Here is a 25384-nt window from a genome sequence, read left to right as displayed (position 1 = left end):
ACACACACACACACACACACACACACACACACACACACACACACACACGGCACCCATAAGCCAAACACTCTGCTGTTGAACCAGGGACCTGATCTAATTGTCCAAGAGCTACTCATTCTGGAATTTGGCCTGGTTCAGCATGTTGGATCCTGTTTTAGATTCTCTAGTCTTTTCTGCTTTTCTCTAACCAGCAGTGACCATAAAAACTTCAAGACCTCTGGGGTCATCTCAAAATCTGTTATTCTCCATTATTCAACAAATAATTATCAACCCAACTATGTCCCAGAAACTGTGGCTCTGAATCCTTCCAGCTCCAGGGACTGGGCTTCTGAGGAAAACCTTCAAGCCCAAAGATGATGGATGATGGAGCTCTTGTGTTTGCTCCACTGAAACAAGACCTTAAAGAAACCAATCCCTTCTGGGGCAGACACCCTCCAGGGCACACTGAACTTTCTCAGGAGGTTGCCATTCAACTACACCTTCTGTGCTTCCCAGAACAAAGGTTCAAAGGCCTGTTCTTACTTGCACTGTAACGTGATGAAGATTGGAGGCTAGCCACTGTATCTATCAAAAGCAAAATTAGAAAGCCAGGCTTAAAGAAAGCAAAAATGGGCCACAAAACAGAGATACTAGAACATATTCTCATCTGACTCTGCATGGTAAAGAAGGCCTGGGAAGAAATCACTGGAGAAAGCTATTTCATTCAGCAATCAGAGCTAAAAATACACATGCATAGACTTAAACAGTCATGTGTTTTAATCTCTGAATTAATTTGTTTCTCTTCAAACACTTGAAGCCATCCATAACCATCTATACTTCAACACAGACAGATATATAACTATTCTTGTTTAGGCTAGTGAATGTGTGTATACTGCCTGATTGAGGAGCTGTGTTTGTGTAATAATAATCTGCACATCTGTATGTTTCTATAGATTTATGTGGACAAATTAGCAGGCCCTCCTTTTAGCCACAACATATTTTTAGAAACCACTTCACAATGTAGATCACATTTTCCATGGAAAAGATGCTATAATTGGGAGTTTCATTCCTGACCAAAGACTCCACAGCAAATAAAATATAGAAACTGCCAACAGCTTGTCATGGAACAAAAACTAAGACTATTTTATATACCTCTATAAATATCTAAAACACTAAAACAATGCCCTAAGTCCTATAAAAGGGGCCTAAATATATACAGTACCTATACATGGAGTCTCAAAGTTTAGAAATGTTTAACCACCACATAAAATACAGTTCAACTGAATTATATTCTACAATTAACTCACTGCTATAATAACATCAAACATTTGATTAACAATTTTGCAAATATTAGATTTTGGTAGAGCACATTTAGGGATAATTTAAATAGTCCAAAGAAATTGATCTAATGTCTTCTTTTCCTTTTAAGGTGGAAATCTATTTTTTACTATATCTACTCATTTCATTTTACAAGTTCTTTTTCCACCTGATTTTTCCTGTCCTTGTCCCTCCTCTACTTCCCACTACTCTTCCCCGCTCCTGCTCCCCCATCTCATCCCCTTTTTCCTACCCATTCCCCTTCCATATACAGGATTATCATGGAACTACCATATTGCCGTAATACAGTGCTGTCCTGGTTAAAGATGACTGGTCCAGGCCTAATTGCCATGTTTCCTGGGAATCAGTATTCGGAACTGAGAGAACCAGGGATGGGGGCATCCCTGCACTCCTGCTGCCAAGGCCTCAGGAGACTTGGCCCTTGTCCTTGATTAGTTTGACTGTCTACTGCTCCTCGGGTTCCATAAGCTGCCCCAATATCCTTTCAAAGAATTCCCCTTCATTCTTAACTAGGCAATCACTTTCTGTTACTTAAAACCCAGAAGTAAATATGCCTAGGGCAAGCAGATGAACTTAAAATGATTCCCTCTACCTTAAAGCTCAGATCCAAGCAATTAGTGCTCAGACTTGATGATGTAGAAAAAGTGCCCACAAGTGACAAAAACATGTTACAAATTAATATGTACCGTAGGACCTCACTTTAGTTTTTAAACCTGTGATTAGAAAAACCATACATCAAACTGTTACTACTGGTTATCTCCAGTGATTTGGCTTTTTAAATATCTTATTCTACTTAATTTCCACAATAAGCCAGATTTACTTTTCATAATCAGAAAAGAAATGCAAAGAAAAAAAAATTAAGAATTAGACGTGGCCCAGAGGATTGGCCTTACCAATGATAACGTCATGGCGATGTGTGATTTTTTTTTTTTTTTTTTTTTTTTTTTTTTCTGAGACAGAGTTGCGCTCCGTCTCCCAGGCTGGAGTGCAGTGGCACTAGCTCAGCTCACTGCAGCCTCCACCTCCTGGGTTCAAACAGTTCTCCCCACAGCCTTCCCAGTAGCTGAGATTATGGGCATGCTCCACCATACCCAACTAATTTTTGTATTTTTTTTTAAGTCCATGATTTTTTTCCCATAAGTTATTGAGATACAGGTGGTATTTGGTTACATGAGTAAGGTGTTTAGTGGTGATCTGTGAGATTTTGGTGCACCCATCACCTGAGCAGTATACACTATACCATATTTGTAGTCTTCTATCCCTTGCCCCCTCTCGTTCTTTCCCCCAAGTCCTCAAAGTCCATTGCATCTTTCTTATGCCTTTGTGTCCTCATAGCTTAGCTCCCACATATCAGTGAGAACATGCTATGTTTGATTTTCCATTCTTGAGTTACTTCCCTTAGAATAAGTCTCCAGTCTCATCCAGGTCACTGCAAATGGTGTTAATTCATTTTTTAATGACTGCATAGTATTCCATCATATATATACCACAGTTTCTTTATCCACTCGTTGATTGATGGGCATTTGGGTTGGTTCCATGATTTTGCAATTGTGAATTGTGCTGCTATAAACATGCGTGTGCAAGCATCTTTTTCAAATGATGGTTTTCTTTCCTCTGGGTAGATATCCAGTAGTGAGATTTCTGGATCAAATGATAGTTCTTTTAGTTCTTTAAGGAATCTCCACACTGTTTTCCATAGTGGCTGTACTAGTTTACAGTCCCACCAGCGGTGTAGACATGTTCCCTGTTCACCACATCCACGCCAACATCTGTTTTTTTGATTTTTTGATTATGGCCATTCTTGCAGGAATGAGGTGGTATTGCATTGTGGTTTTTATTTGCATTTCCCTTATCATTAGTGATGTTGAGCATTTTTTCCTATATTTGTTGGCCATTTGTATATCTTCTTTTGAGAATTGTCTATTCATATCCTTAGCCCACTTTCTGATGGGATGGTTTGTTTTTTTTCTTATTGATTTGTTTGAGTTTATTGTAGATTCTGGATATTATTCCTTTGTCAGATGTATAGATTATGAAGATTTTCTCCTACGCTGGGGTTGTCTGTTTACTCTGCTGACTGTTCCTTTTGCTGTGCAAAAGCTCTTTAATTAGGTCCCAGCTATTTATCTTTGTTTTTATTGGATTTGCTTTGTGGTTCTTAGTCATGAAATCCTTGCCTAAGCCAATGTCTAGAAGATATTTTCTAATGTTATCTTCTAGAATTTTTATAGTTTCAGGTTTAAGTCCTTAATCCATCTTGAGTTGATTTTCATATGAGGTGAGAGATGAGGATCCACTTTCATTCTCCTACATGTGTCTAGCCAATTATCCCAGCACCATTTGTTGAATAGGGTGTCCTTTCCCCTCTTTATGTTTTTGTTTGCTTTGCCAAAGATCAATTGGCTGCAAGTATTTGGGTTTATTTCTGGGTTTATTCTGTTCCATTGGTCTATGTGCCTATTTTTGTACCAGTACCACACTGTTTTGGTGACTATCAGCCTATAGTATAGTTTGAAATCAAGTAATGTGATGCCTCCAGATTTTTTCTTTTTGCTTAGCCTTGCTTTTGCTATGTGGGCTCTTTTTTACTTCCATATGAATTTTAGAATTGTTTTTTTCTAATTCTGTGAAAAATTATGGTGGTATTTTAATGGGGATTGTATTGAATTTGTAGATTGCTTTTGGCAGTATGGTCATTTTCACAATATTGATTCTACCTACCCAGGAGCATGGGATGTGTTTCCATTTGTTCATGTTGACTATGGTTTCTTTCAGCATTGTTTTGTAGCTTTCCTTGTAAAGGTCTTTTGACTCCTTTGTTAGGTATATTCTTAGGGTCTTTTTCTTTTTCTTTTTGCAGCTATTGTAAAAGGGTTGACTTCTTGATTTATTCTCTGCTTGGCCACTGTTTGTGTACAGAGGAGCTACTGATCTGTGTATCCAGAAACATTGCTGAATTTTTTTTTTATCAGTTCTAGGAGTTTTCTGAAGGAGTCTTTAGGATTTTCAAGGTAAACAATCATATCATCAGCAAACAGTGACAGTTTGACTTCCTTTTTACTGATTTGGATGCCATTTATTTCTTTCTCTTGTCTGATTGCTCTGGCTAGGACTTCCAGTACTATCTTGAAGAGGAGTGGTGAGAGGGGGCATCCTTGTCTTGTTCCAGTTCTTAGAGGGAATGCTTCCAGCTTTTCCCCATTCAGTATTATGTTGGCTGTGGGTTTGTCATAGATGGCTTTTATTACATTAAGGTATGTCCTTTGTATGCCGATTTTGCTGAGAGTTTTAATTATAAGGCATTGCTAAATTTTGTCAAATGCTTTTTCTGCATCTATTGAGGTGATCATGTGATTTTTGTTTTTAATTCTGTTTATGTGGTATATAACATTTATTGATTTGCATATGTTAAACAATCCTGTGTCCCTGGTATGAAACCCACTTGATACTGATGGATTATCTTTTTGATATGTTGTTGGATTTGGTTAGCTAGTATTTTGCTAAGGATATTAGCATCTATATTCATCAGGGATATTGGTCTATAGTTTTCTTTTTGGGTTATGTCCTTTTCTTTTCTGGTTTTGGTATTAGGGTGATGCTGGCTTCATCGTATGAATTAAGAAGGTTTGCTTCTTTCTCTATCTTGTGGAATAATGTCAAAAGGATTGGTGCCAATTCTTCTTTGAATGTCTGGTAGAATTCTGCTGTGAATCCATCTGGTCCTGGAGGTTTTTTTTGTTGGCAGTTTTTAAGTTACCATTTCAATCTTGCTGCTTGTTATTAGTTGATTTGGGGTATCTAATTCTTCCTGATTTAAGCTAGGAGGGTTGTATTTTTCCAAGAATTTACCCATCTCTTCTAGGTTTTCTAGTTTATGGGCATAAAGGTGTTCATAGTAGCCTTGAATGATCTTTTCTATTTCAGCGGTATCAGCTGTAATATCTCCTGTTTCATTTCTTAGTGAGGTTATTCGGATTTTCTCTCTTCTTTTCTTGGTTAATCTTGCTAATGGTCTATCAATTTTATTTGCCTTTTCAAAGAAACAGCTTTTTGTTTCATTTGTCTCTTGTATCATTTTTCTTTGTTTCAATTTCATTTAGTTCTGCTCTGATCTTGGTTATTTCCTTTCTTCTGCTGGGTTTGGGTTTGGTTTGGTTTGTTCTTGTTCCTCTAGTTCCTTGAGATGTGACCTTAGAGTGTCAGTTTGTGCTTTTTCAGTCTTTTTGATGTACACATTTAGGGATATGACCTTTCCTCTTAGCACCACCTTAGCTGTATCCCAGAGGTTTTGATAGGGTGTGTCATCATTGCTGTTCAGTTCAAAAAAATTTTTAATTTCCATCTTGATTTTGTTTTTGACCCAATGCTCATTCAGGACCAGGTTATCTAATTTCCATGTATTTGCATGGTTTTGAAGGTTACTTTTGGAGTTAATTTCCAGTTTTATACCACTGTGGTCTGAGAGAGTGCTTGATATAATTTCAGTTTTCTTAAATTTATTGAGGCTTGTTTTATGGCCTATCACATGGTCTGTCTTGGAGAAACTTCCATGTGCTGTTGAATAGAATGTGTATTCTGCAGTTTCTGCAGGAAATGTTCTGCATATATGTTAAGTCCACTGGTTCCAAGGTATAGTTTAAATCCATTGTTTCTTTGTTGACTTTCTGTGTTGATGACCTGTCTAGTGCTGTCAGTGGAGTATTGAAGCCCCCCAATATTATTATGTTGCTGTCTATCTCATTTCTTAGGTTTATTAGTAACTGTTTTATAAATTTGGGAGCTCCAGTGTTAGGTACATATATGTTTAGGATTGTGATATTTTCCTGTTGGACAAGGCCTTTTACATTGTATAATGTCCCTCATTGTCTCTTTTAACTGCTGTTGCTTTAAGGTTTACTTTGTCTGATACATGAATAGCTAACCCTGCTCACTTTTGACATCCATTTGCATGAAATGCCTTTTTCTAACCTGTTACTTTATGCAAGTCCTCAGGCAGCAGATAGTTGGTTGGTGAGTTCTTGTCCATTCTGCAATTGTATGTCTTTTAAGCAGCACATTTAAGCCATTCACCTCCATGTTAGTATTGAAATGTGAGGTACCATTGCATTCATCGTGCTCTTTGTTGCCTGTGTACTGTGGTTTTTTGCTTTTTGTTTTTGCGTTTTAACTTGTATTTTTGTTTTATAGGTCCTGTGTGATTTATGCTTTAAAGAGGTTCTGTTTTGATATGTTTCCAGGATTTGTTTCAAGATTTAGTGCTCCTTTTAGCCATTCTTGTTGTGGTGACTTGGTAATGGTGAATTCTTTCAACATTTGTTTGTCTGAAAAGGACTGTTTCTTTCCTTCATGGATGATGCTTGGTTTTGCTGGATACAAAATTACCGGCTGAAAATTGTTTTGTTTAAGGAGGTTGATAGAGCCACAATCCCTTCTAGCTTGCAGGGTTTCTGCTGAGAAATATGCTATTAATCTGATAGGTTTTCCTTTATAGGTTACCTGGTGCTTCTGTCTGACAGCTCTTAAGATTTTTTCCTTTGTGTTAATTTTGGATAACCTGATGACAATGTGCCTAGGCAAAGATCTTTTTGTGATGAATTTCCCAGGTGTTCTTTGCTCTTCTTGTATATAGATGTCTAGGTCTCCAGCAAGACCGGGGAAGTTTTCCTTGATTATTATCCTAAATATGTCTTCCAAGCTTTTGGAATTCTCTTCTTCCTCAGAAACACTGATTATTCTTAGGTTTGGTCATTTAACATAATCCCAGAGTTCTTGGAGGCTTTGTTGATATTTTCTTATTCTTTTTTCTTGTCTTTGAGCTCTGAGTTTCTTTCTTCTACTTGTTCAATTCTATTGCTGAGACATTCCAAAGCATTTCACATTTCTAAAAGTGTGTCCAAAGTTTCCCGAATTCTTTATTTTTTTTCTCTAAGCTATGTCTTTCCTTGAATATTTTTCCCCTCACTTCTTGTATCATTTTTTTGGATTTTCTTGCATTGGGTTTTGCCCTTCTTTGGTCCCTCTCTCCCTGATTAGCTTAATAACTAATGTCCTGAATTTTTTTTTTTCAGGTAAATCATGGATTTCTTCCTGGTTTGGATCCATTGCTGGTGAACTAGTGTGATTTTTGGGGGGTGCTGAAGAGCCTCGTTTTGCCATATTAAAAGTGTTGGTTTTCTGGTTCCTGCTTATTTGGGTAGGCTCTGTCAGAGGGAAGGTCTAAGGCTAAAGGCTGTTGTTCAGATTCTTTTGTCCTACAGGGTGTTCCCTTGAACACCTTTGTGGCTGATGGTGGCTCTCCTCCTTTTCCAAGGTTTAGCAGAGATACTCACATTTATCTATGCATTGCTGGATAAAACTCCAAGGATAAAACTCCAATGGATAAAACTCTGAAGTTTAGCAGAGATACTCACATTTATCCATGCATTGCTGTAACTAATCCTGTTCCTACAGTCCTGAGAAAATTTAGATAAGTGCCAGCCTGTTTTCAAACAAACAGATCTTAATTTAGCTACTTCATATGCCTTTCCTTCTAGTGTTCATATTTCTTGAAAACCACATGCATTCTTCAGCTCCACCTTGAATCTGCTTTGTGGCTGATGGTACCCTCCTCCTTTTCCTACGGATATGGCTTCCTGTAAGCTGAACTGTAGTGATTATTGCCTTTCTTCTGGGTCTAGCCACGCAGGAGTCCACCTGGCTCTGGGGTGGTCCTGGGGTTGTCTGCACAGAGTCCTGTGATGTAAACTGTCTGTGGGTCTCTCAGCTGTGGATACCAGTGCCTATTCCAGTGGAGGTGGCATGGGGGTGGAGGTGTTTATAATTATATATCTTCTTCAGAGAAACATCTGTTCAAGTCCTCTGCCCATTTTTTTCAACAGGGTTCTTAATTTTCTTGTTGAGTAATAGGAGTTATTTACATATTATGGATATTAATCCCTTATCAAATATATGATTTGAAAATATTTCCCCCTTCCATGGATTGCCTTAGCAGCTATATTTCTTGACCTTACACCTGTTTATTCAAACAAATAGTGACTATGTGCCTGCTACGTGAAAGATATTGTGCTAATGACAGAGCAAAAAGGTACAATTGACTTTCATACCCTCTTTGTCTGCATTTGACTTTGTCATGTTATCAGAACCCCTCTCAAGTGATTGGTAATGATTATTTTTAAAATTACCAGATCTCTGAAGACTTCCAAAAGGAATTTAGTTGGCTAATTCAGTCATCTCAAACATCTGAAAAGTGAGATCTTAGTTGGGCAAAATTGGAGATCAGTGAAACCTGAAACTAGAAGAGGTGGTCACTGTGTGCACGCTCACGTACACAACACCAGACATCCAGCAAAGGCTTCCTGACATCTGTGTGTGTGTGAAAGGAAATCATCCTTCCATTGACACCAGTGCTTGCTGAGAGGATATCAGCTTAGGATGTTATGTTTTTTGCATGGTTAATTGTTGTGATCAACCGATAAAGACCGTGAACCTTGACCCTGGGACACCAGACCATTACGGGGGTCTTAACACCCTTTCTTGACCAATGAACAATGCAAACTATTGTAACCAACAATGGACGTTCTGCCTTAGCTACTACAGTGCTTGTTTTCAATCCTTAGCATAATCACCATAAGCTAGAACTTTAAAACTCCTGATTTTTTTCTCCTTAGCACTCTTCTCAATAAACTTCTTCACTGGGGAGCGTTCCCTTGCTTACTAAGTTAAGAGACTTGGCTTTTTATCCCCCTCTCTGTTAGTCTTTATTCCACATGACATGTGGCTGCAATCCTACTCCTAACTGCAACAGGTCAACACAGACTCCACATACTATATGTTGTTCAACTACTCCAAGGTTTAGCAGAGATACTCACATTTATCCATGCGTTGCTGTAACTAATCCTGTTCCTATAGTCCTCAGAAAATTTAGATAAATGCCAGACTGTTTGCAAACAAACAAATCTTAATTTAGCTACTTCATATGCCTTTCCTTCTAGTGTTCATATTTCTTGAAAACCACATGCAATTCTTCAGCTCCACCCTGAATCTGCTTTGTGGCTGATGGTTGCTCTCTCTCTCTCACTCTCTCTCTCTCTCTCTCTCTCTATCATACACACACACACACACACACACACACACACACACACACACACAGAAGTATGCATTTGTCATTAAAGGCATTTGTCATTCCCTTTAATGTCCTTTGAAGCCCAGTAATCAAAATTTTCAAGATAGTGAATGAAATTTGCAGAATGACTGCTCAGGAGCAATAACATTATACACAGGAAATTAGTCCAATTACAGTATCTTCTGAATGATGATCTCTGTTTCCTTGCTGCTTTAGCTAGTACCAAATCACCCAAACAACCTTCTTACTATCTGCAGCAGCCATGGAAGGAGATAGATACACCACAAGAAACAGGTAGATTAGCTAGAGAAAAAGAATCCAAAGCCGGGATCTCAAAAGGGAGCACTTGCCACCCATTCTTTAACAGTTCCCCATTTTCCTTCACAGACCCTCAGGGGTGGCAATCACACAAAGGAGGCAAACCCACTCTAAGCCACTGCTTCTTAGTTGCCCCTTAAGCCTGCCTTTGACAGATCCTGTGCTGGGAGCCTGGCTGATTTTATAACTGAATACAAGTTACATATGTAAGCAACTAAATACCAGAAGAGTACAGAGTAGTAAAACAGTGATCTGGGGGTCCCTCCTGCCAATGGTGTGCTCTGCCCCTTGGGGTGAATTATGTACTGTGGTGATGAACTAAATGTTCCCTCTGCAATTTCCTTGGGGATCAAAATGTAAAGTTCTGTTCTTCAGGGTTGAAAGGCAAGCCCTGTCCCACCAGCTCCACTTACTGGGTTTACCCTGATGTGTCTATTTCTCCTTCAGTGTTTGAGGCAAGCTCCCACCTACACACAAAGAAGTAGTCATCCTTAGAGGAGAAGGAAGATTTTTTTCTTCTTTGCTTGATGTGGATGCTTACTCAAGGGAGGGAAGCTGAGCTTTAGGTTTTAGTGACCTGATTTCTTGTGTGTGTGAATTTCCCAATTTAGGTAAGGTGTTTGGCTGTTGTTGTTTTATTTTCTTGAACTTTGTTTTTAAAAACATAAGCAGAACTATTTTTTTTTGAGATGAAGTCTCACTCTGTCACCAGGCTGGAGTGCAGTGGCGTGATCTCGGCTCACTGCAACATCTGCCTCCCGGGATCAAGCGATTCTCCTACCTCAGCCTCCTGTGTAGCTGTGACTACAGGCACTTACCAGCACTCCCGGCTACTTTTTGTATTTTTAGTAGAGACCAGGTTTCACTATGTTGGCCAGGCTGGTCTTGAACTCCTGACCTCAAGTCATCTGCCCAACTTGGCCTTCCAAAGTGCCTCCCAACTCGGCCTTACAGGTGTGAGCCACCACACCTAGCCAGGAGAATCTTTTTATTGGAGAGACTAAGTAGCAATATCATCCTTAGCATGATCTTTACTTTCTCTCTTCTCTTGTTTCCTTTTGATACAGTTCTGGACATTTTGAAGACATTTTGAGTGGCTAGGAACCTTTGTTTCCCTAATGATCTTGTTTCTCTTTACTATCAGTAAAAACTTTCTCCTTTGCCTTTTTGCATGAATATTCTATTAATAAAAATTGAGATCTGGTCCAGAATCAGTCAAGGGGATGAATGCCTGGTGAGAATTAGTGGAGGAACAACAGTAAAAGCCACTCAAGTGGCTCCCCCAGGGACTGAATCTGTAGTCAAGGTAGGGAAGCAAGATGAGAGCTTTGAAAAAGGTGAGATCCAGGGAATGGCTGAGAAAGTCAATGGCCTCTTGCCCTTTTATTTTTCTCTGCTCTTATTTGAGTACTTTCTGTGTTCTAAGTCCATGGATTCAGCCCTCAAATGGTTGGCAGAAAGGTCCCTCATAAAGACAAGAATTCTGTTCCATCTTTCTTCTTTGTTTCAAAGGCTGACTCTTAATCATGGCTCCTCCTTTATTACCAGGATTTTCATGTTGCTGTCTCCTGGTTATTTGGAATCTAGAGATGGTGATATGTTTATAGTGGGTGAGACATCAGCCTCCAATTGTTTGCATTTGTAGTGGTAATTACTTACACTAGTTCGTCAGCATTCACACCTGAATTATTTTATGTTTGGTGACATGTCAATATGTAGAGATAGCTGTGATCACACAAAATATAGTTTTTTTCTGGTGAAATCCTAACTTGGTCCGTGGAAATTTTTTTTGAAAAATCACAACAAAAGATCTCATCCACCTCCCACCTGCCCAGCTCCTCCATATGTTAACTGGATGGGAATATTTTATTTGAGGGCAGTATCTGTAGGACATCCTCTCACCTTGACTTTAAACTTGCTCATTCAATAACGTATGTTTCTCAAGGCCATGTGAACCACTTTCTCAACAACCTCTATTTCCTACCCAACTTCCCAAGTATGCTTCTTCCTTCTCTTTTAATTTTTCCTTTTTTGTCATTCTCCTTTCTTCTTTCAACTGCAGTGTATTTTTGATGTTCAACCACTACTGAAGTTGTTTTTTTTTTTACCAATTATCTTAGATATTGTCATTAAACATTAGTGTTGAATTGTTTCCATTTCCTTACATTCATAAAGTTTTTTCCTTTAGCTCATATTCCGATTTAGTTCAAGACCTAGAGTTTCAAAGAAGAGTTTCAAAGATCTCCCTCTCTTTCAGTAATATGGGAGCTCCTGAGAAAAAAATGTGAAAGTAATTTATTTCTATACCAAACTTTATTTGAAACGCCAACAAGGAATTCACCATTAAAAGGAAGTCAGGCAAATTCTGCAATGATAATTGTTCTGTTCAGCAAATTTTGATTTTTGCCAATTCTTTTTTTTTTTTTTTTTCAAATGGAGTTTCGCTCTTGTTGCCCAGGCTAGAGCGCAATGGTGCAATCTCAGCTCACTGCAACCTCCACCACCCAGGTTTAAGCAATTCTCCTACCTCAGCCTCCCGAGTAGCTGGGATTACAGACATGTACCACCATGCCCAGCTAATTCTGTATTTTTAGTAGAGATGGGGTTTCTCCATGTTGGTCAGGTTGGTTTCAAACTCCCAACCTCAGGTGATCCGCCTGCCTCGGCCTCCCAAAGTGCTGGGATTATAGGCGTGAGCCACCGTGCTCAGCCTTGCTTTTTGCTAATTCTTTAAAGTGAGAGATAATCCATTTTATATCTTCTCTTTTTTTTTTTTTTTTTTTTTTTTTTTTTTTTGAGACAGAGTCTCACTCTGTCACCAGGCTGGAGTGCAATGGCATGATCTCAGCTCACTGCAACCTCTGTTTCCCAGGTTCAAGCGATTCTCCTGCCTCAGCCTCCTGAGTAGCTGGAACTACAGGCACGCATCACCATGCCAGCCTATTTTTCTATCTTTAGTAGAGATGGTGTCTATCCATTTTGGCCAGGATGGTCTCGATCTATTTACCTCGTGACCTGCCCACCTCGACCTCCCAAAGTGCTGGGATTACAGGTGTATGCCACTACACCCAGCCCACCTTCTCTCTTTTTTAAATGTGCTCTGCTTGATGGGGTTTCTTCTTCTCCCTTTTGAGTCAGGGGGTCCCAGGTCCCAAGTAGTTACAAGTCACAGCATTTCAAATTCAAAAAGCCCCAAGGAAATGGCTCAAGAAGCTAGGACAGGGACAGGATTCTGAATCAAGGGATTGATGTTTGGCCCTGGCACTTAGAAATCAGCCTCACTGCTTTCAAGACCCACCCTGGAATAGGTCCCCAGTCTAATGGTGGCTGGAACCTCCTGACTTCAAGTAGGACCACTTGACACCACAGGACATTTTAAAACTTTATCCTTCCCTCCAGTCAACCTTACCCTCTCCTGAGTTGGCAACTGTTGAATGTTTTTGCATCCACTCTTGGGAGAAGGTGCATATCCTATCACACTCTTTTAAAATTTTATTTTAATTTTTTTTTAAAGAGGGGGCCTTGCTCTGTCACCCAGGCTGGAGTGCAGTGGTATGATCACAACTCGTTGCAGCTCTGACCTTCCAGGTTCAAGCGATCCTCCTACCTTGCCCTACCGAGCATTTGGAACTACAGGCTTGAGCTAGTATGTGCAGCTAATTTTTTAATTTTTGGTAGACATGGGATTTCACTGTGTTGCCCAGGCTGGTCTCGAACTCCTAGGCTGAAGCGATTCTCTCACCTTGGCCTCTCAAAGTGCTGGGACTACAGGTGTGAGCCACCATCCCAACCTCTCTGACAAACTCCCTGCCCAAATGTTGCCACCATGGACCCATGGCCATCTTTCCTCTGCCTTCAGCTCTCTTCTCTCAGATACTTTCATGACTGGGTCCCTTACTTTACTCAGGCCTTAGCTCAAATGTCCGCTCCTTAAAGAGGACTTCCCGACCACCAAATCTAAAAATAAAAGCTTCCATAACTCTGCTCAGAACACAATCAGCCATGCTGAACCATGTATAGACATATCTACAAGAAACAGTATCCAGACACCATGCCAGACATCTTCACCTGGGTGTGTACGTTAGACATAAATTGAATCCTCATAGCAGAGGCAAAATAAGAAAGTTCACCTTTTACTATTTACCAAATAACAGGGAAATATAGACTTACAAGTTTACAAAGTTTTTTTAAGTAGATAAAAACAGATACATGGCTGGGGAAAGGGGGTATCAATTAGTACAGTCTGCAGAGTTATCCAGCAATACATATCAAAAGCCTTGAAAACATTTATATTGCTTAAACTAGTGATCCTAATTCTAGAATTTGTCCTTTGGAAATATAATCAAGATACACACACACACACACACACACATACATACATATATACACACACATACATATATACATATATCTATATATATACTATGTTAATCAAAGCATTACTTATAATGATGAAAAATAGAAGAGGTGAGGCACAGTGGATCACACCTGTAATCCTAAGCACTTTGGGAGGCCGAGGTGGGAGAATCCCTTGAGCCCAGAATTTCAAGACCAGCCTGGCCAACATAACAAGACCCTGTATCTATATATAGAAGAAGAAGAAGAAAAAAAAGAGGATGAAGAAGAGGAAGAAGAGAAAGAAGAAGGAGGAGGAGGAGGAGGAGCAGGAGGAGGAGGAGGGGAAGGAGGGGGAGGAGAAGGGTAGGGGGAGGAGGGGGAGGAGGAAGAGGAAGAGGAGGAGGAAGGGGAGGGGAGGAGGGGGAGGAGAGGGAGAGGATGAGAAGGCAGAGAGGAAGGAGGATGAGAAGGCGGAGGGGGAGGGGGAGGAGGGGGAGGAGGAAAATAGGAGAATATTATGCAGTCATTAAATATATATATTTTTTGAGACAGAGTCTCACTGTTACTGTCCAGGCTGGAGTGCAGTGGTGCGATCTCAGCTCACTGCAACCTCCATCTCCTGGATTCAAGTGATTCTCCTGCCTCAGCCTCCTGAGTAGCTGGGACTACAGGTGCCTACCACCACGCCTAGCTAATTTTTGTATTTTTAGTAGAGATGGGATTTCAGCATATTGGCCAAGCTGGTCTCAAATAAAAATTTTTTTAGAAAAACAACCCATATGCCTATTGACTGACAGATGCATACACAAAATGTAGTGCAGACATACAATAGCGTAGTAGTGAGCCGTAAAAAACAATGAAATTCTGACACAAGCTACAACATGAATCAGTCTTGAAGACATTGTGCTAAAGGAAATAAGTCAGACAGAAAATGACAAATACTGTATGCTTCAACTTTTATGAGATACTTAGACCAGTCAAATTCATAGAGACAGAAAGTAGAATGGTGGTTGAGGGGCTGGGGAGGAAGACGGAATGGGAAGTTGTTATTATTATTATTATTTTTATTTTTTGATATGGAGTTTTGCTCTTGTTGCCCAGGCTGGAGTGCAATGGCACGATCTCAGCTCAATGCAACAACTTCCGCCTCCCGGGTTCAAGCAATTCTCCTGCCTCAGCCTCGTAAGTAGCTGGGATTACAGGCATGTGCCACCACACCTGGCTAATTTTGTATTTTTTTAGTAGAGACAGGGTTTCACCATGTTGGTATGGCTAGTCTTGAACTCCCGAACTCAAGTGATCCACCTGCCTGGGCCTCCCAAAGTGCTGGGATTATAGGCATGAGCCACCACACCTGGTCAGAAGTTATTGTTTAATGGGTACAGAGTTTCAATTTGGGAAGATGAAAAAGTTCTGCAAATAGATGGTGATGATAGTTGCACAGCAATGTGAATGTGCTTAATGCCACTGAACTATGCACTTATAAATGACTAAAATGGTAACTTTTGTTATGTATATTTTACCATGATAAAAAATGCTTTAGAATTTTTAGCCACAGGAATTGCTCAATATGGGAGATTTAGTATATAATAGTGTTCAGATTTTGTGTAAAATTCTTTATAAGCTCATGTATAGAAAAAAATATTGGAAAGGGATTTCAAACACAGAATGTTAATAGACACACTCTCTAGGTGATATTCTGAGTAATTTTCTCTTTTATACTTTTCTGTAGTTTCCAAATGGTCTAGGTAAACATGCGATATCTTATAACTAGAAAATAAAATAAATTTAATAACACACTCCCTAAATCTCTATCCTCTTTCCCCGCCTTACTGTTGTAGCAAATAAGTATTTCTTCCTACCTGAAAGCATATTGCTTATTTATTTGTTCCCTTTCCTATAGTCTGTTTCCCCCAACTACAGTGTAAATTCCATGAGGGTAGAGGCTTTGTCTTATTCACTGCTTGATCCTTAATACTTGAACAGTTTCAGGTGCTTTATGGGCACACCATAAACATTCAAGTGAAAGAGAATGGATCAATGAATGAATGGGTGAATGAACAGAAATTTAGTCATCCTCAATGTCTTAGTCCATTCCTGCTACTATAACAAAATACCCCAGACTGGGTAACTTATAAATAATAGAAATGTGTTTCTTACATTTCTGAAGGCTGAGAAGTCCAAGGTTCAGGCCCCAGTAGATCTCGTGTCTGGTGAAGGCTCACGCTGCTTCCTAGACAGGTGTTTCTTGCTGCATCCTCACATGGTAGAAGGGGCAAACAGTTCCCTTGTACCTCTTTTATAAGCTCAGTACTCCCACTTGTGAGGGCTCTTGCCCATGAATTAATCACCTCCTAAGGGCCCTGTCTCTTAATATTTTCACTGGGAATTAAGTTTCAATATATAAATTTTGTGGGGACATATTCAGACCATAGCTCTCAGGTTAAGACGGTGGGAATTCCTTTTTCCTGTACATACCTGGGGTATCAGCCCTCTTTCTCACAACTGCAGCCTGCTCAGGATTGGAAGAAAGGTTGTCTCGAGATTAAGAATCATCAAAATGAAGTAAAGCCTGAAATATATCCATCCAAAGTAGGGCTAACAGGTTGGAAAATAGATACCATGTCACTTGGAGAGTAATTGAAGGAACTGAGAATGTGAAAGAGAAGATTTAAAGGAGAGAGGAAATTTAGCTGTTTGCAAATACTGGAAGTGTAATCGGATGGAACCATGAATTTATTCAATAAATATCCACTGAGCCTCTGCCATGTGCCAGTGACTGAGGTAGGTACCAAGAGTAAAAAAAACAGGATTATGTTTCATATGTTTGACTCCAGAGGAAATGCCCAGGATAGGTTGAGAGAGGTTTGGAAAGACAGATTTGAGTGTGTCATAAGGCAGAGTCCAAATCAGCATTTCCTAAGGCACATTTCATGGAACCCTGGGATGCACATTTGTTAAATGAGAAAAGGATCCTAGGGCCAATAAATTTAGAAGACCCTGAGGTAAGGCGAGGTATGGTGGCTCACACTTGTAATTCCAGAACTTTGGGAGGCCAAGGGGGGAGGATCACCTCGGTTAGGAGTTTGAGACCAGCCTGGCCAACATAATGAAACCCCATCTCTCCTAAAAATAGAAAATTAGCCAGGTGTGGTGGCAGGCACCTGTAATCCCAGCTACTCAGGAGGCTGAGGCAGGAGAATCACTTCAACCCAGGAGATGGAGTTTGCAGTGAGCTGAGATCATGCCACTGTACTCCAGCCTGGGCAACAGAGCAAGACTCTGTCTAAAAATAAATAAATAAATAGGCCGAGCACGGTGGCTCACTCCTGTAATCCCAGGACTTTGGGAGACCTAGACGGGCAGATCACAAGGTCAGGAGATTGAGACTATCCTGGCCAACATGGCGAAACCACGTCTCTACTAAAAATGCAAAAATTAGCTGGGCATGGTGGTGCATGCCTGTAATCCCAGCTACTTGGGAGGCTGAGGCAGGAGAATTACTTGAACCAGGGTTTCGGACGTTGCAGAGAGCCGAGAATGCGCCACTGTACTCCAGCCTGGGTGACACATCAAGACTCCATCTCAAATAAATACATACATACATACACACACACATACATACATACAGAGAAGGAAAATCTTGAGGTAAAGTTAAAGATTTTTCAACTACAGCACAGAACTTCTCAGTCTTTTTTTTTTTTTTTTTTTAAAGAGTCAGGGTCTTGTCACCACACAGGAGTGCAATGGCGCAATCACAGCTCACTGAAGCCTTGAACTCACTGGCTCAAGTTATCCTCCAGCCTCAGCCTCCCGAGTAGCTGGGGCTACTGGCATGCGCTACCATGCCTGGTTTTGTTTTTTTTTCTTCGCTCATGTAGAGATGGGGTCTTACTATGTTGCCCAGGCTGGTCTCGAACTCCTGGCCTCAAGCAATCCTTCCACCTCAGCCTCCTGAGTTGCTGGGATTACAGGCATGAGCCACTGCGCCAGACTCAGGTCTTCGATATACTATTGTATACTGTATTCTCCTAAAGAGTGATGTGGCTCCTTTCCCTAAATTTTTTAGACCACAGGACACTTTTGTAGGCCCAGAATTTCATGGGATGAGCATTAGGGAGAGTTATTCTCTACATGAAAACATTCACCTTCAGAACAGGAGGCTTATAAGCACAGATGTACCAAGGCATGCCCCTGAGACACATTTTGGCACCACATACAACAGATGCCCAAGTCTTCATTCTGAACCATTCATATCGATCCAGTCCTCTCACCTCATCTCCCTCACCTCACAATTTTCCCGGTTACCAGTCTGCACTCACTCCTTCTTTCCATCCTTGCTTTGGCCTTGGCTTTAATGAACCATGCCTTGTATTTCTGCTTCTGACTTGAGCTTCATGTAACAAGGATTCTGATTTCTTCCTCTAAGCTCCCTGGATTGCCCTGGGTAAAGCTTCCCTGGTTCCACTGTTCCATCCAGCTCATGGTACACAGAGGAGGGAGACCCAGACAAGGAGTAAGCAGGTTCTCATGTCAGGAAGAGCTTGGGGAAAGCTTGGGCTTTCTGATGTTCAAAGTTCTTGCTTGGTCTTATTTTCTGCCATCTCCTTGACAGGTCTGATTCTGTAATGGCTTCCTGCCAGGCATAATTTTAAATACTTTTGGTACCTGAGAAACCAGCTATTTCTGTAGACTTTATCATCTTATTAGTCCTCACACGAAACACAGATGCACTGCCACACAGTTGAGAAGTCTCACACAATGAGATAAAGCCACTCATTGAAGGTCACTGGGTGAAACTTCTATCCTCATTATATGAATAAAATTGTGTAATGACTTTGAAAGTTTGCATGAAATTCCTATGGGAGAAATTATTGTGACTTTAAACTATAGTCCTCAAAGCCACTCCCATTTTTGGCTTCTTACCTTGTAACTTGGGTTCTCATTCCAAAATCCAGAGACCTCATTGATTGCAGCACTTCAATACAGCCCATGTACTAGAATAAGAAGAAAAAAAAAGAAGTAGGACAAAAATTCCATGAAGCTGTCTCTCAGCTTCACAGTGACTTCCCAGGAAGCACGGAAAGTCAGCTTCTGCTGTCAAGTTACATTTGCACACTCCGCCTACCATTGATATTTCTGACTATTAATGGACACATGCCTAAAGCTTCAATTCAATTATAAAACACCAGTCAAATCCAAACCATAATATAGGTAACATAAGTAACAAAGACAAATGTGGGTTCAGGGGTTAAGAGCGTGGGTTCTGGGGCCCAATCATGTGACTTTGCATCATGGCTCTGCTACTTCTTAGTTATGGAACTTCAGCAAGTTAACTTCTGTGCATCACAGTTTTGTCATTAGTAAAATGGGGACATAATCGGAATTGTTAGGAGAGTTAAATCATTTCCTACATGTAAATAAAGCTTTCAGAACAATGCCTGGTACATACAAAGGCCTGAATATTAGAGGAAGCAAAAATAAATGTGAGATAATACAGGAATGTCAAATCTTCTAAGCAGATAGAACAAGTATATAAACGCATAGGATACTGAACTTAGTAACAGAAGATCTTATCATCATTTGCAGGTGATTTAAATATTAAGGGGGTTCCTGAAAGGACAAAAGTCATTTGCCGCATCAGTGATTAGTATGGTTAGCTTGAAGACCGTGTATTGCAAAAGGAATTGTGATTTAGAAAGCGGAAAGATGGTTTACGTTTACTGTGGAGCAGTGAGGATCCATGGCAGGCTGCTGGCAACAGCATGATGCAATGAGATCTGCGGCGGAGGAGGCTTAAATCAGCGGCAGTGTGAAGGTGGGTTAATCGTCAGGGAATAAGTTAGAATGCTCCTGTGGAGAGGGAAGTAATGACAGCCCACACTCAGGAGGGATGGTGGCAATAGGAAGGACAGGATAGATTCAAGTGACATCATGGAAATAGATACCATAGCACTCGGCAGTTGATTTGCTATGGAGAATTAGAGAGAAGGATGAGTCAAGGATGACTCACTCCAACGTTTCCAGCCAGGGTAGCAGAGAGAACAGTGATGCCATCACCAGAAACAGGAAAGCCAGGAGAAGGGAAGATGACGAATTGGTCTGGGAGCCGTTGACTTAAGGCACTAGTGGGGTATCCAGGAAATAACAAGCTGGCAGCTGAAAACGGGATTCTGGAGTGCTGACAGGAATTCAGCCTAGGGATACAGACTCAGTAGCCTTCTGTGCAGCTTTGCTAGGTGAGGCCATGAGACTCAGTCCTCCCAGCGGAGCCTCTGTTGATGAGGGAGAGTGCTTCTTTGCGAATTGCCTTAAAAATGGTACCAGAGCCAAGAGGTCCAATTGAAAGTGATCTGTCGGCTCCTTGGAAATGATATGCTTCCTGTTTAGCTTTCCTTTGAAGACTTTCCAGTCTCTCTGTGCTTGGGAATGGCAAAAACACTGTCAAAAGATAGCAAGAGCTGGTGGGGACAGGGCACCTGCCCAGACACTTCTTATATAATAGTATTTCTTTTATTCTTGTCTTTTTTTTTTTTTTTTTTTGAGATGGAGTTTCACTCTGTTGCCCAGGCTGGAGTGCAGTGGCATGATCTTGACTCACTGCAACCTCCTCCTCCCAAGTTCAAGTAATTCTCCTGCCTCAGCCTCCTGAGTAGCTGAGATTACAGGTGCATGCCACTGCACCTGGCTAATTTTTCTATTTTTAGTAGAGATGGGTTACACCATGTTGGCCAGGCTGGTCTTGAACTTCTGACCTCAAGCAATCTGCCCACCTCAGCTTCCCAAAGTGTTGGGATTACAGGCGTGAGCCACCACGCCCTGCTGTATAATAGTATTTCTGAGCAGACTATGCAGATACAGCCCCTCCACGCCAAAGTGCTGCCTGGAGCCTGGTGCTAGGAAAAGCATGCTGGCCAGGACAGTCACCCTGCCAGTCTCATCCAGACTCCTGTTAGTCACGCTCAGTCACACTCCTCTTGGGATCTCAAGTATTGATACAAGCAACATTTTGGATATTTTACTCCATCCCCATCACATTTAACTTCCCAAGCCCTGGGTACCTTAAGAATGTGGTGTTTAGAGATTTCTCTTCAACCATAGGGCTTATTAGGAGAAGAAAGCTAGATTTAGGAAGCAGGTTAGAAAGCCCATCTCAGAATCGTAAAGAAAGGAGATTCCGAGCATCCAAGCTCCACGTCCAGGCGGTGTGAAAAGATTGTCCACATGTCCTCACTGACTGCTTTGGCTTGCGGTGCCTTCCAGCTCCCTCTTCCACCCCAGAGCTTAGTTCTTGCTCCCCTATTTCCTGCACTCCTGGCCCTAGAAAGAGTGGATTCCCCACACAGGCTGGGGAGCAGGTCTGGATCCCCCCAATACCTCCAGGAAACCTTGTTGGTACAGAAGTGGGTATCATCTTTCCCTTCAGCTGTAAATCACCAATTGAAGACAAGGTGATACCAACTGGCCTATCACTGCACACTTTTTGAAAAGGTGACCAAGCACCTACATTTTTCACGCTCCCCCACAGTGGTTCTTCACACATGCATATCAGATCATGTTCTTCCACAATATGAAACCCCTGGCATCTATGATCAAAACAAACTCATTACTATAAACCCCTAGACCCTCGGGTTTCTGGCCCCAGCTCACCCCTTCAGCTTCATCAGTGTCACTGTCTCCTTACACACTCTGCTGACACATTGGCCTCCTTTCTGCTCCACAAATACACCCCAGCTGCTTCCTGCCTTGCCATTCCCTCCGCCTGGCTCTCCTTACACTGTTCTGCGGGACAGACCCCTTCTCATCCTTCAGGTTTCAATTCAAATGACATGCCTCAGAGGTCCGCTCCTGCCACCCTTCATCTCAGCCTCTATTCATCACTGATTGGTTTACTAGTTAGTTTGCTTGTCTAGTACCTCTTTTCATTCCCTTGGCTACAAGCACCGTAAGAGTAAAGACCACAAACACCACCATAGTCCCTCCAACAATTCCTAGGGTCTGGTGGGCACGCAATAAACACTTGTTGAAAGAATGAATAAAGCATCTTTTGTTCAACTCTGCTGTACCTTTACAATGAGCAGCGGCTTGGGGGAGCTGAGGGACTGAGAGAGGTGAAGGCTTGGCTGGTCTCTCCACCCTGGGGGACAAATGAGGAGTACAGGAGCACCAAGGACTTAGACTCAGGTGCTACAGGCCAGAAGGATGCCTTTGCAAGGTTTCTGGATTCTCGGCAATGTACTTCATGTTTGTTATTTTTGTTATTCTTCATTTTAGAGAGGGGCAACAAACAACCTAGATCGAGGAGGTCTTGTAGTGAAGTGGAAAGCTGGCAAGAACGTGCCCTACTTCTCAGGTGGGCTATAAGCTGTGGGTGGGAACAGCCTGGATGACAGAGTTGACAGCGGGAACTTTAAAAGGAAAGGAGAGCAGGTTGCATGTCTGAACAGGAAGGGGACAAAGGGACAAACAGAGACAACTGGGACTGGGACACCCAAGGCTGATCAAGTTTGAGACCCACGTGAGGAGAGTGTCAAAGTGAAGGCTATTCTCAGTCCAGTTAAATAAATTGCCATTCATTTTGGTTATCAATGAGGAGAGGAATTTTTAGTGTCTTGGGGGTGAGCGGAACTCCTCCAATGTTTTATTCTTAATTACGCTTCATGGCTACAACCACATTATCTGCTTCCTACTAAGGCAAGCCCAAGCATTGCTTCAGAATCTTCTTCCCTCTGTGTGAACCTCTGTTTTGATTCATACACTTGTCCGTCAGCTACGGCACAGGTGATCCCTGGCAGCCTCATTATGATACAACAGAAGTTTCTGGAAAAACATGAGTCATGGCCTGAGATGATTGGCAATGAGGACAAGTCCCCTTCCACTGTGGGCATCTGTGTTGAGAAAGCTACAACTGATTTTTGCCACAATTACTCCAAAGACAAGAATGGAGTGGGCCTTCCCATTGACTCACACAATCCATTTCACTTAAAAAACATCGCTGTGGGGAAGCAGGGAGGGGGCAGTGCATAAAAATACTCTGTCCACTTCTTTCTGTAGGTGCCTGACGACTGCATAAGCAGATAGTGGCTGAATATCAAGGCGAGAGAAGAGAAGTTTAGTTTGTTAGCTATAAACTGGAGATGACAATACTTCTCATTCACGTATTTAATGCAGATCTGCATAAGACATGGTCTCTGTTCTTAAGAATCCTGGCCCCATTCACATAGGACAACTATAAAGAGATAACTTTTTTTTACTTTTTATGAGGTTAGTCATTGTTGCTAACTTTATTTAAGAGATGAGGAAATTGAAGCCTATTAAAGAGAAGTGCCTGGCTCAGTGACATTTATTCACTGCTACTGAATCAGGGTTTATTCTAGAGTCTGCAGTCCACTGCTGGGACTGTGTATAACAGAAAAAGTGAAAAGAGGACTTTTCCTGCTGCCTCCCACTCACCTTCCCTTTGGTCTACCCAGGAACACAGTGACACAGTGACAAGACGGGGACCACAATGGTAACAGCAGATGTGAATCCAAACTGCTCTGGGAACTGCAGGAGGTGGCACATGAGACAGAGGACACTCCCTAATTCCCTACCCTGTGGTGAGGAGAGGACACTGAAGACCTTTATGTAGAGCCGTACAGCAACGGTGGGAAAGCAGCGCAGCTCAGCAGCGCTCAGACAACCTGCCCATTCAGCCCCCAACATAGGCTTACCTAACTCCCAGCTCGCTTCCTCCCTTCATGCCCCAAGGCAGTCATAATATTTTTGTACTGTCTGAGCTTCAACCACTTGCTCCCAGGGAGAAGTGAACAACCCATTTACGGTCCTATGTGTCTTGGGCTTTGCTCTGCAGAGAAGAAATGACTGGGGTTTTCAGGGAAAAGCAATGATAGCTACTTATGGGAATTCTCATCCTAACCCTCTTACAGAATGATGACTGACTGCAAGCACACTATCTACAGAAAAAAAAGATATATATTCTTATACCCTCAGAAAGAAGGTCTGCAGGATAATAAGAAACGAATAGCAGCTGCCTCTGGAAATGGGAGAGAGACAGGTTTTTACTTTATACTTTTGTACTGTTTACACAAATAAGTGTAAACATACTTCTTTTTTAAATAAGTATGTAGTATTAGTTGAGATTTGAAAAATAAACTAAGCAAAGCTCACCACTTCATCTATAAGAACCACAGTTTTATTAAGTAGGGTAAAATCTCTTTTTATAGGTGGCTTATTCCCTTTCTCAGAATATACCTGCCTCTTGGCTAGGAGTACAGGAGACTATTGTTCAAGAGAAGTTTAAGGCACAGGCCCTGCACTTGAAAAGTTTATAATAAGAGTGCTGAGAAAGAGAAACACTTCCCAGCTACTCCGGAGGCTGAGGCAGGAGGATCGTTTGAGCCCAGGAGTCCGAGGCTGCAGTCAGTTAAGATCATGCCACTGCACTCCGGCCTGGGGGATGGAGCAAGACCCTGTCTCTACATAAAAATAAATATTTAATTAATTAAAAACAAACACTGAAGAACAGTATATAATAAACTATGACATAAGGAGGGTCTCACCTTCATGGAATAAATGCTCAGCAATGGTAGAGGCCACCAAAATGGCAGGAGAACACAGCAGGATATTTCTGCCACCTTTAAATCACTTTTAGTCTTTCCCATTAAAAAATAAATGGGGAGTAAGAGACAAGGACATTCCCTTCATCGCCCTGAAACATTGTCTCCACTTCCTTCCCTTCATTCATGCCTCAACTCACAATAGTAAAGTTTCTGGCCTCAACACTCTAGTGAAACTGCCTGAGCAAACCAACTACTTACTCAAAGTTTCTTTGGTGAACAGTTTTGGTTTTCCTACTCACCCAGTGGGGTCACCTACTGCTGTTGACCTTTACCCAACCCCTTCATTTTCCTCTGAACCTCCCTTCTTTAGCTTTCCTGAGAACATTTTATCCAGTGCCTCATCTTTGTTCGCTGACTATTCCTTCTCCTCCTTCACTAGTTCCTCATTTTTTTAAATAATGATGGTTTCTTCTCTTCCCTGTATCAGTGGTTCTCAACGCTGACTGCATATCAGAATCATTTGGGAAGTTTAAAAAATTCTAATTCCCAGGTTCTACTCTAGTCTAAAAAAATCAGTCTCTAGCATGTACACTCCTTTGCTTTCCATTACTACCTCATGCTCATGGCACACACATTTTTAGCTCAGGTTTTCTCCCACCTTCAGACAGGTATCAGCACATGAATATGCTAATTGCATCTCAAATTCAACACACCCAAATTATTCCTC

General features: G+C 41.3%; 1 protein-coding gene across 1 annotated transcript in view; it reads right to left on the bottom strand.

The window, feature by feature from the left end:
• The window catches only part of SHC4 (SHC adaptor protein 4), a 138679-nt gene that overhangs the window by 78797 nt on the left and 34498 nt on the right, over positions 1-25384 (bottom strand). Inside the window, exon 2 of the mRNA XM_032297506.1 lies at positions 19022-19092. Coding sequence (XP_032153397.1) covers positions 19022-19092 — 71 coding nt within the window. The remainder of the gene's footprint in view (positions 1-19021; positions 19093-25384) is intronic.

This window comes from Sapajus apella, unplaced genomic scaffold (assembly GCF_009761245.1).
Source record: "Sapajus apella isolate SASKATOON/1434 unplaced genomic scaffold, GSC_monkey_1.0 scaffold37, whole genome shotgun sequence".
In the NCBI taxonomy this organism is placed as follows: Eukaryota; Metazoa; Chordata; class Mammalia; order Primates; family Cebidae; genus Sapajus; species Sapajus apella.
Note: the sequence above shows the minus strand (reverse complement) of the source record. Positions and strands in the feature narration are given on the sequence as shown.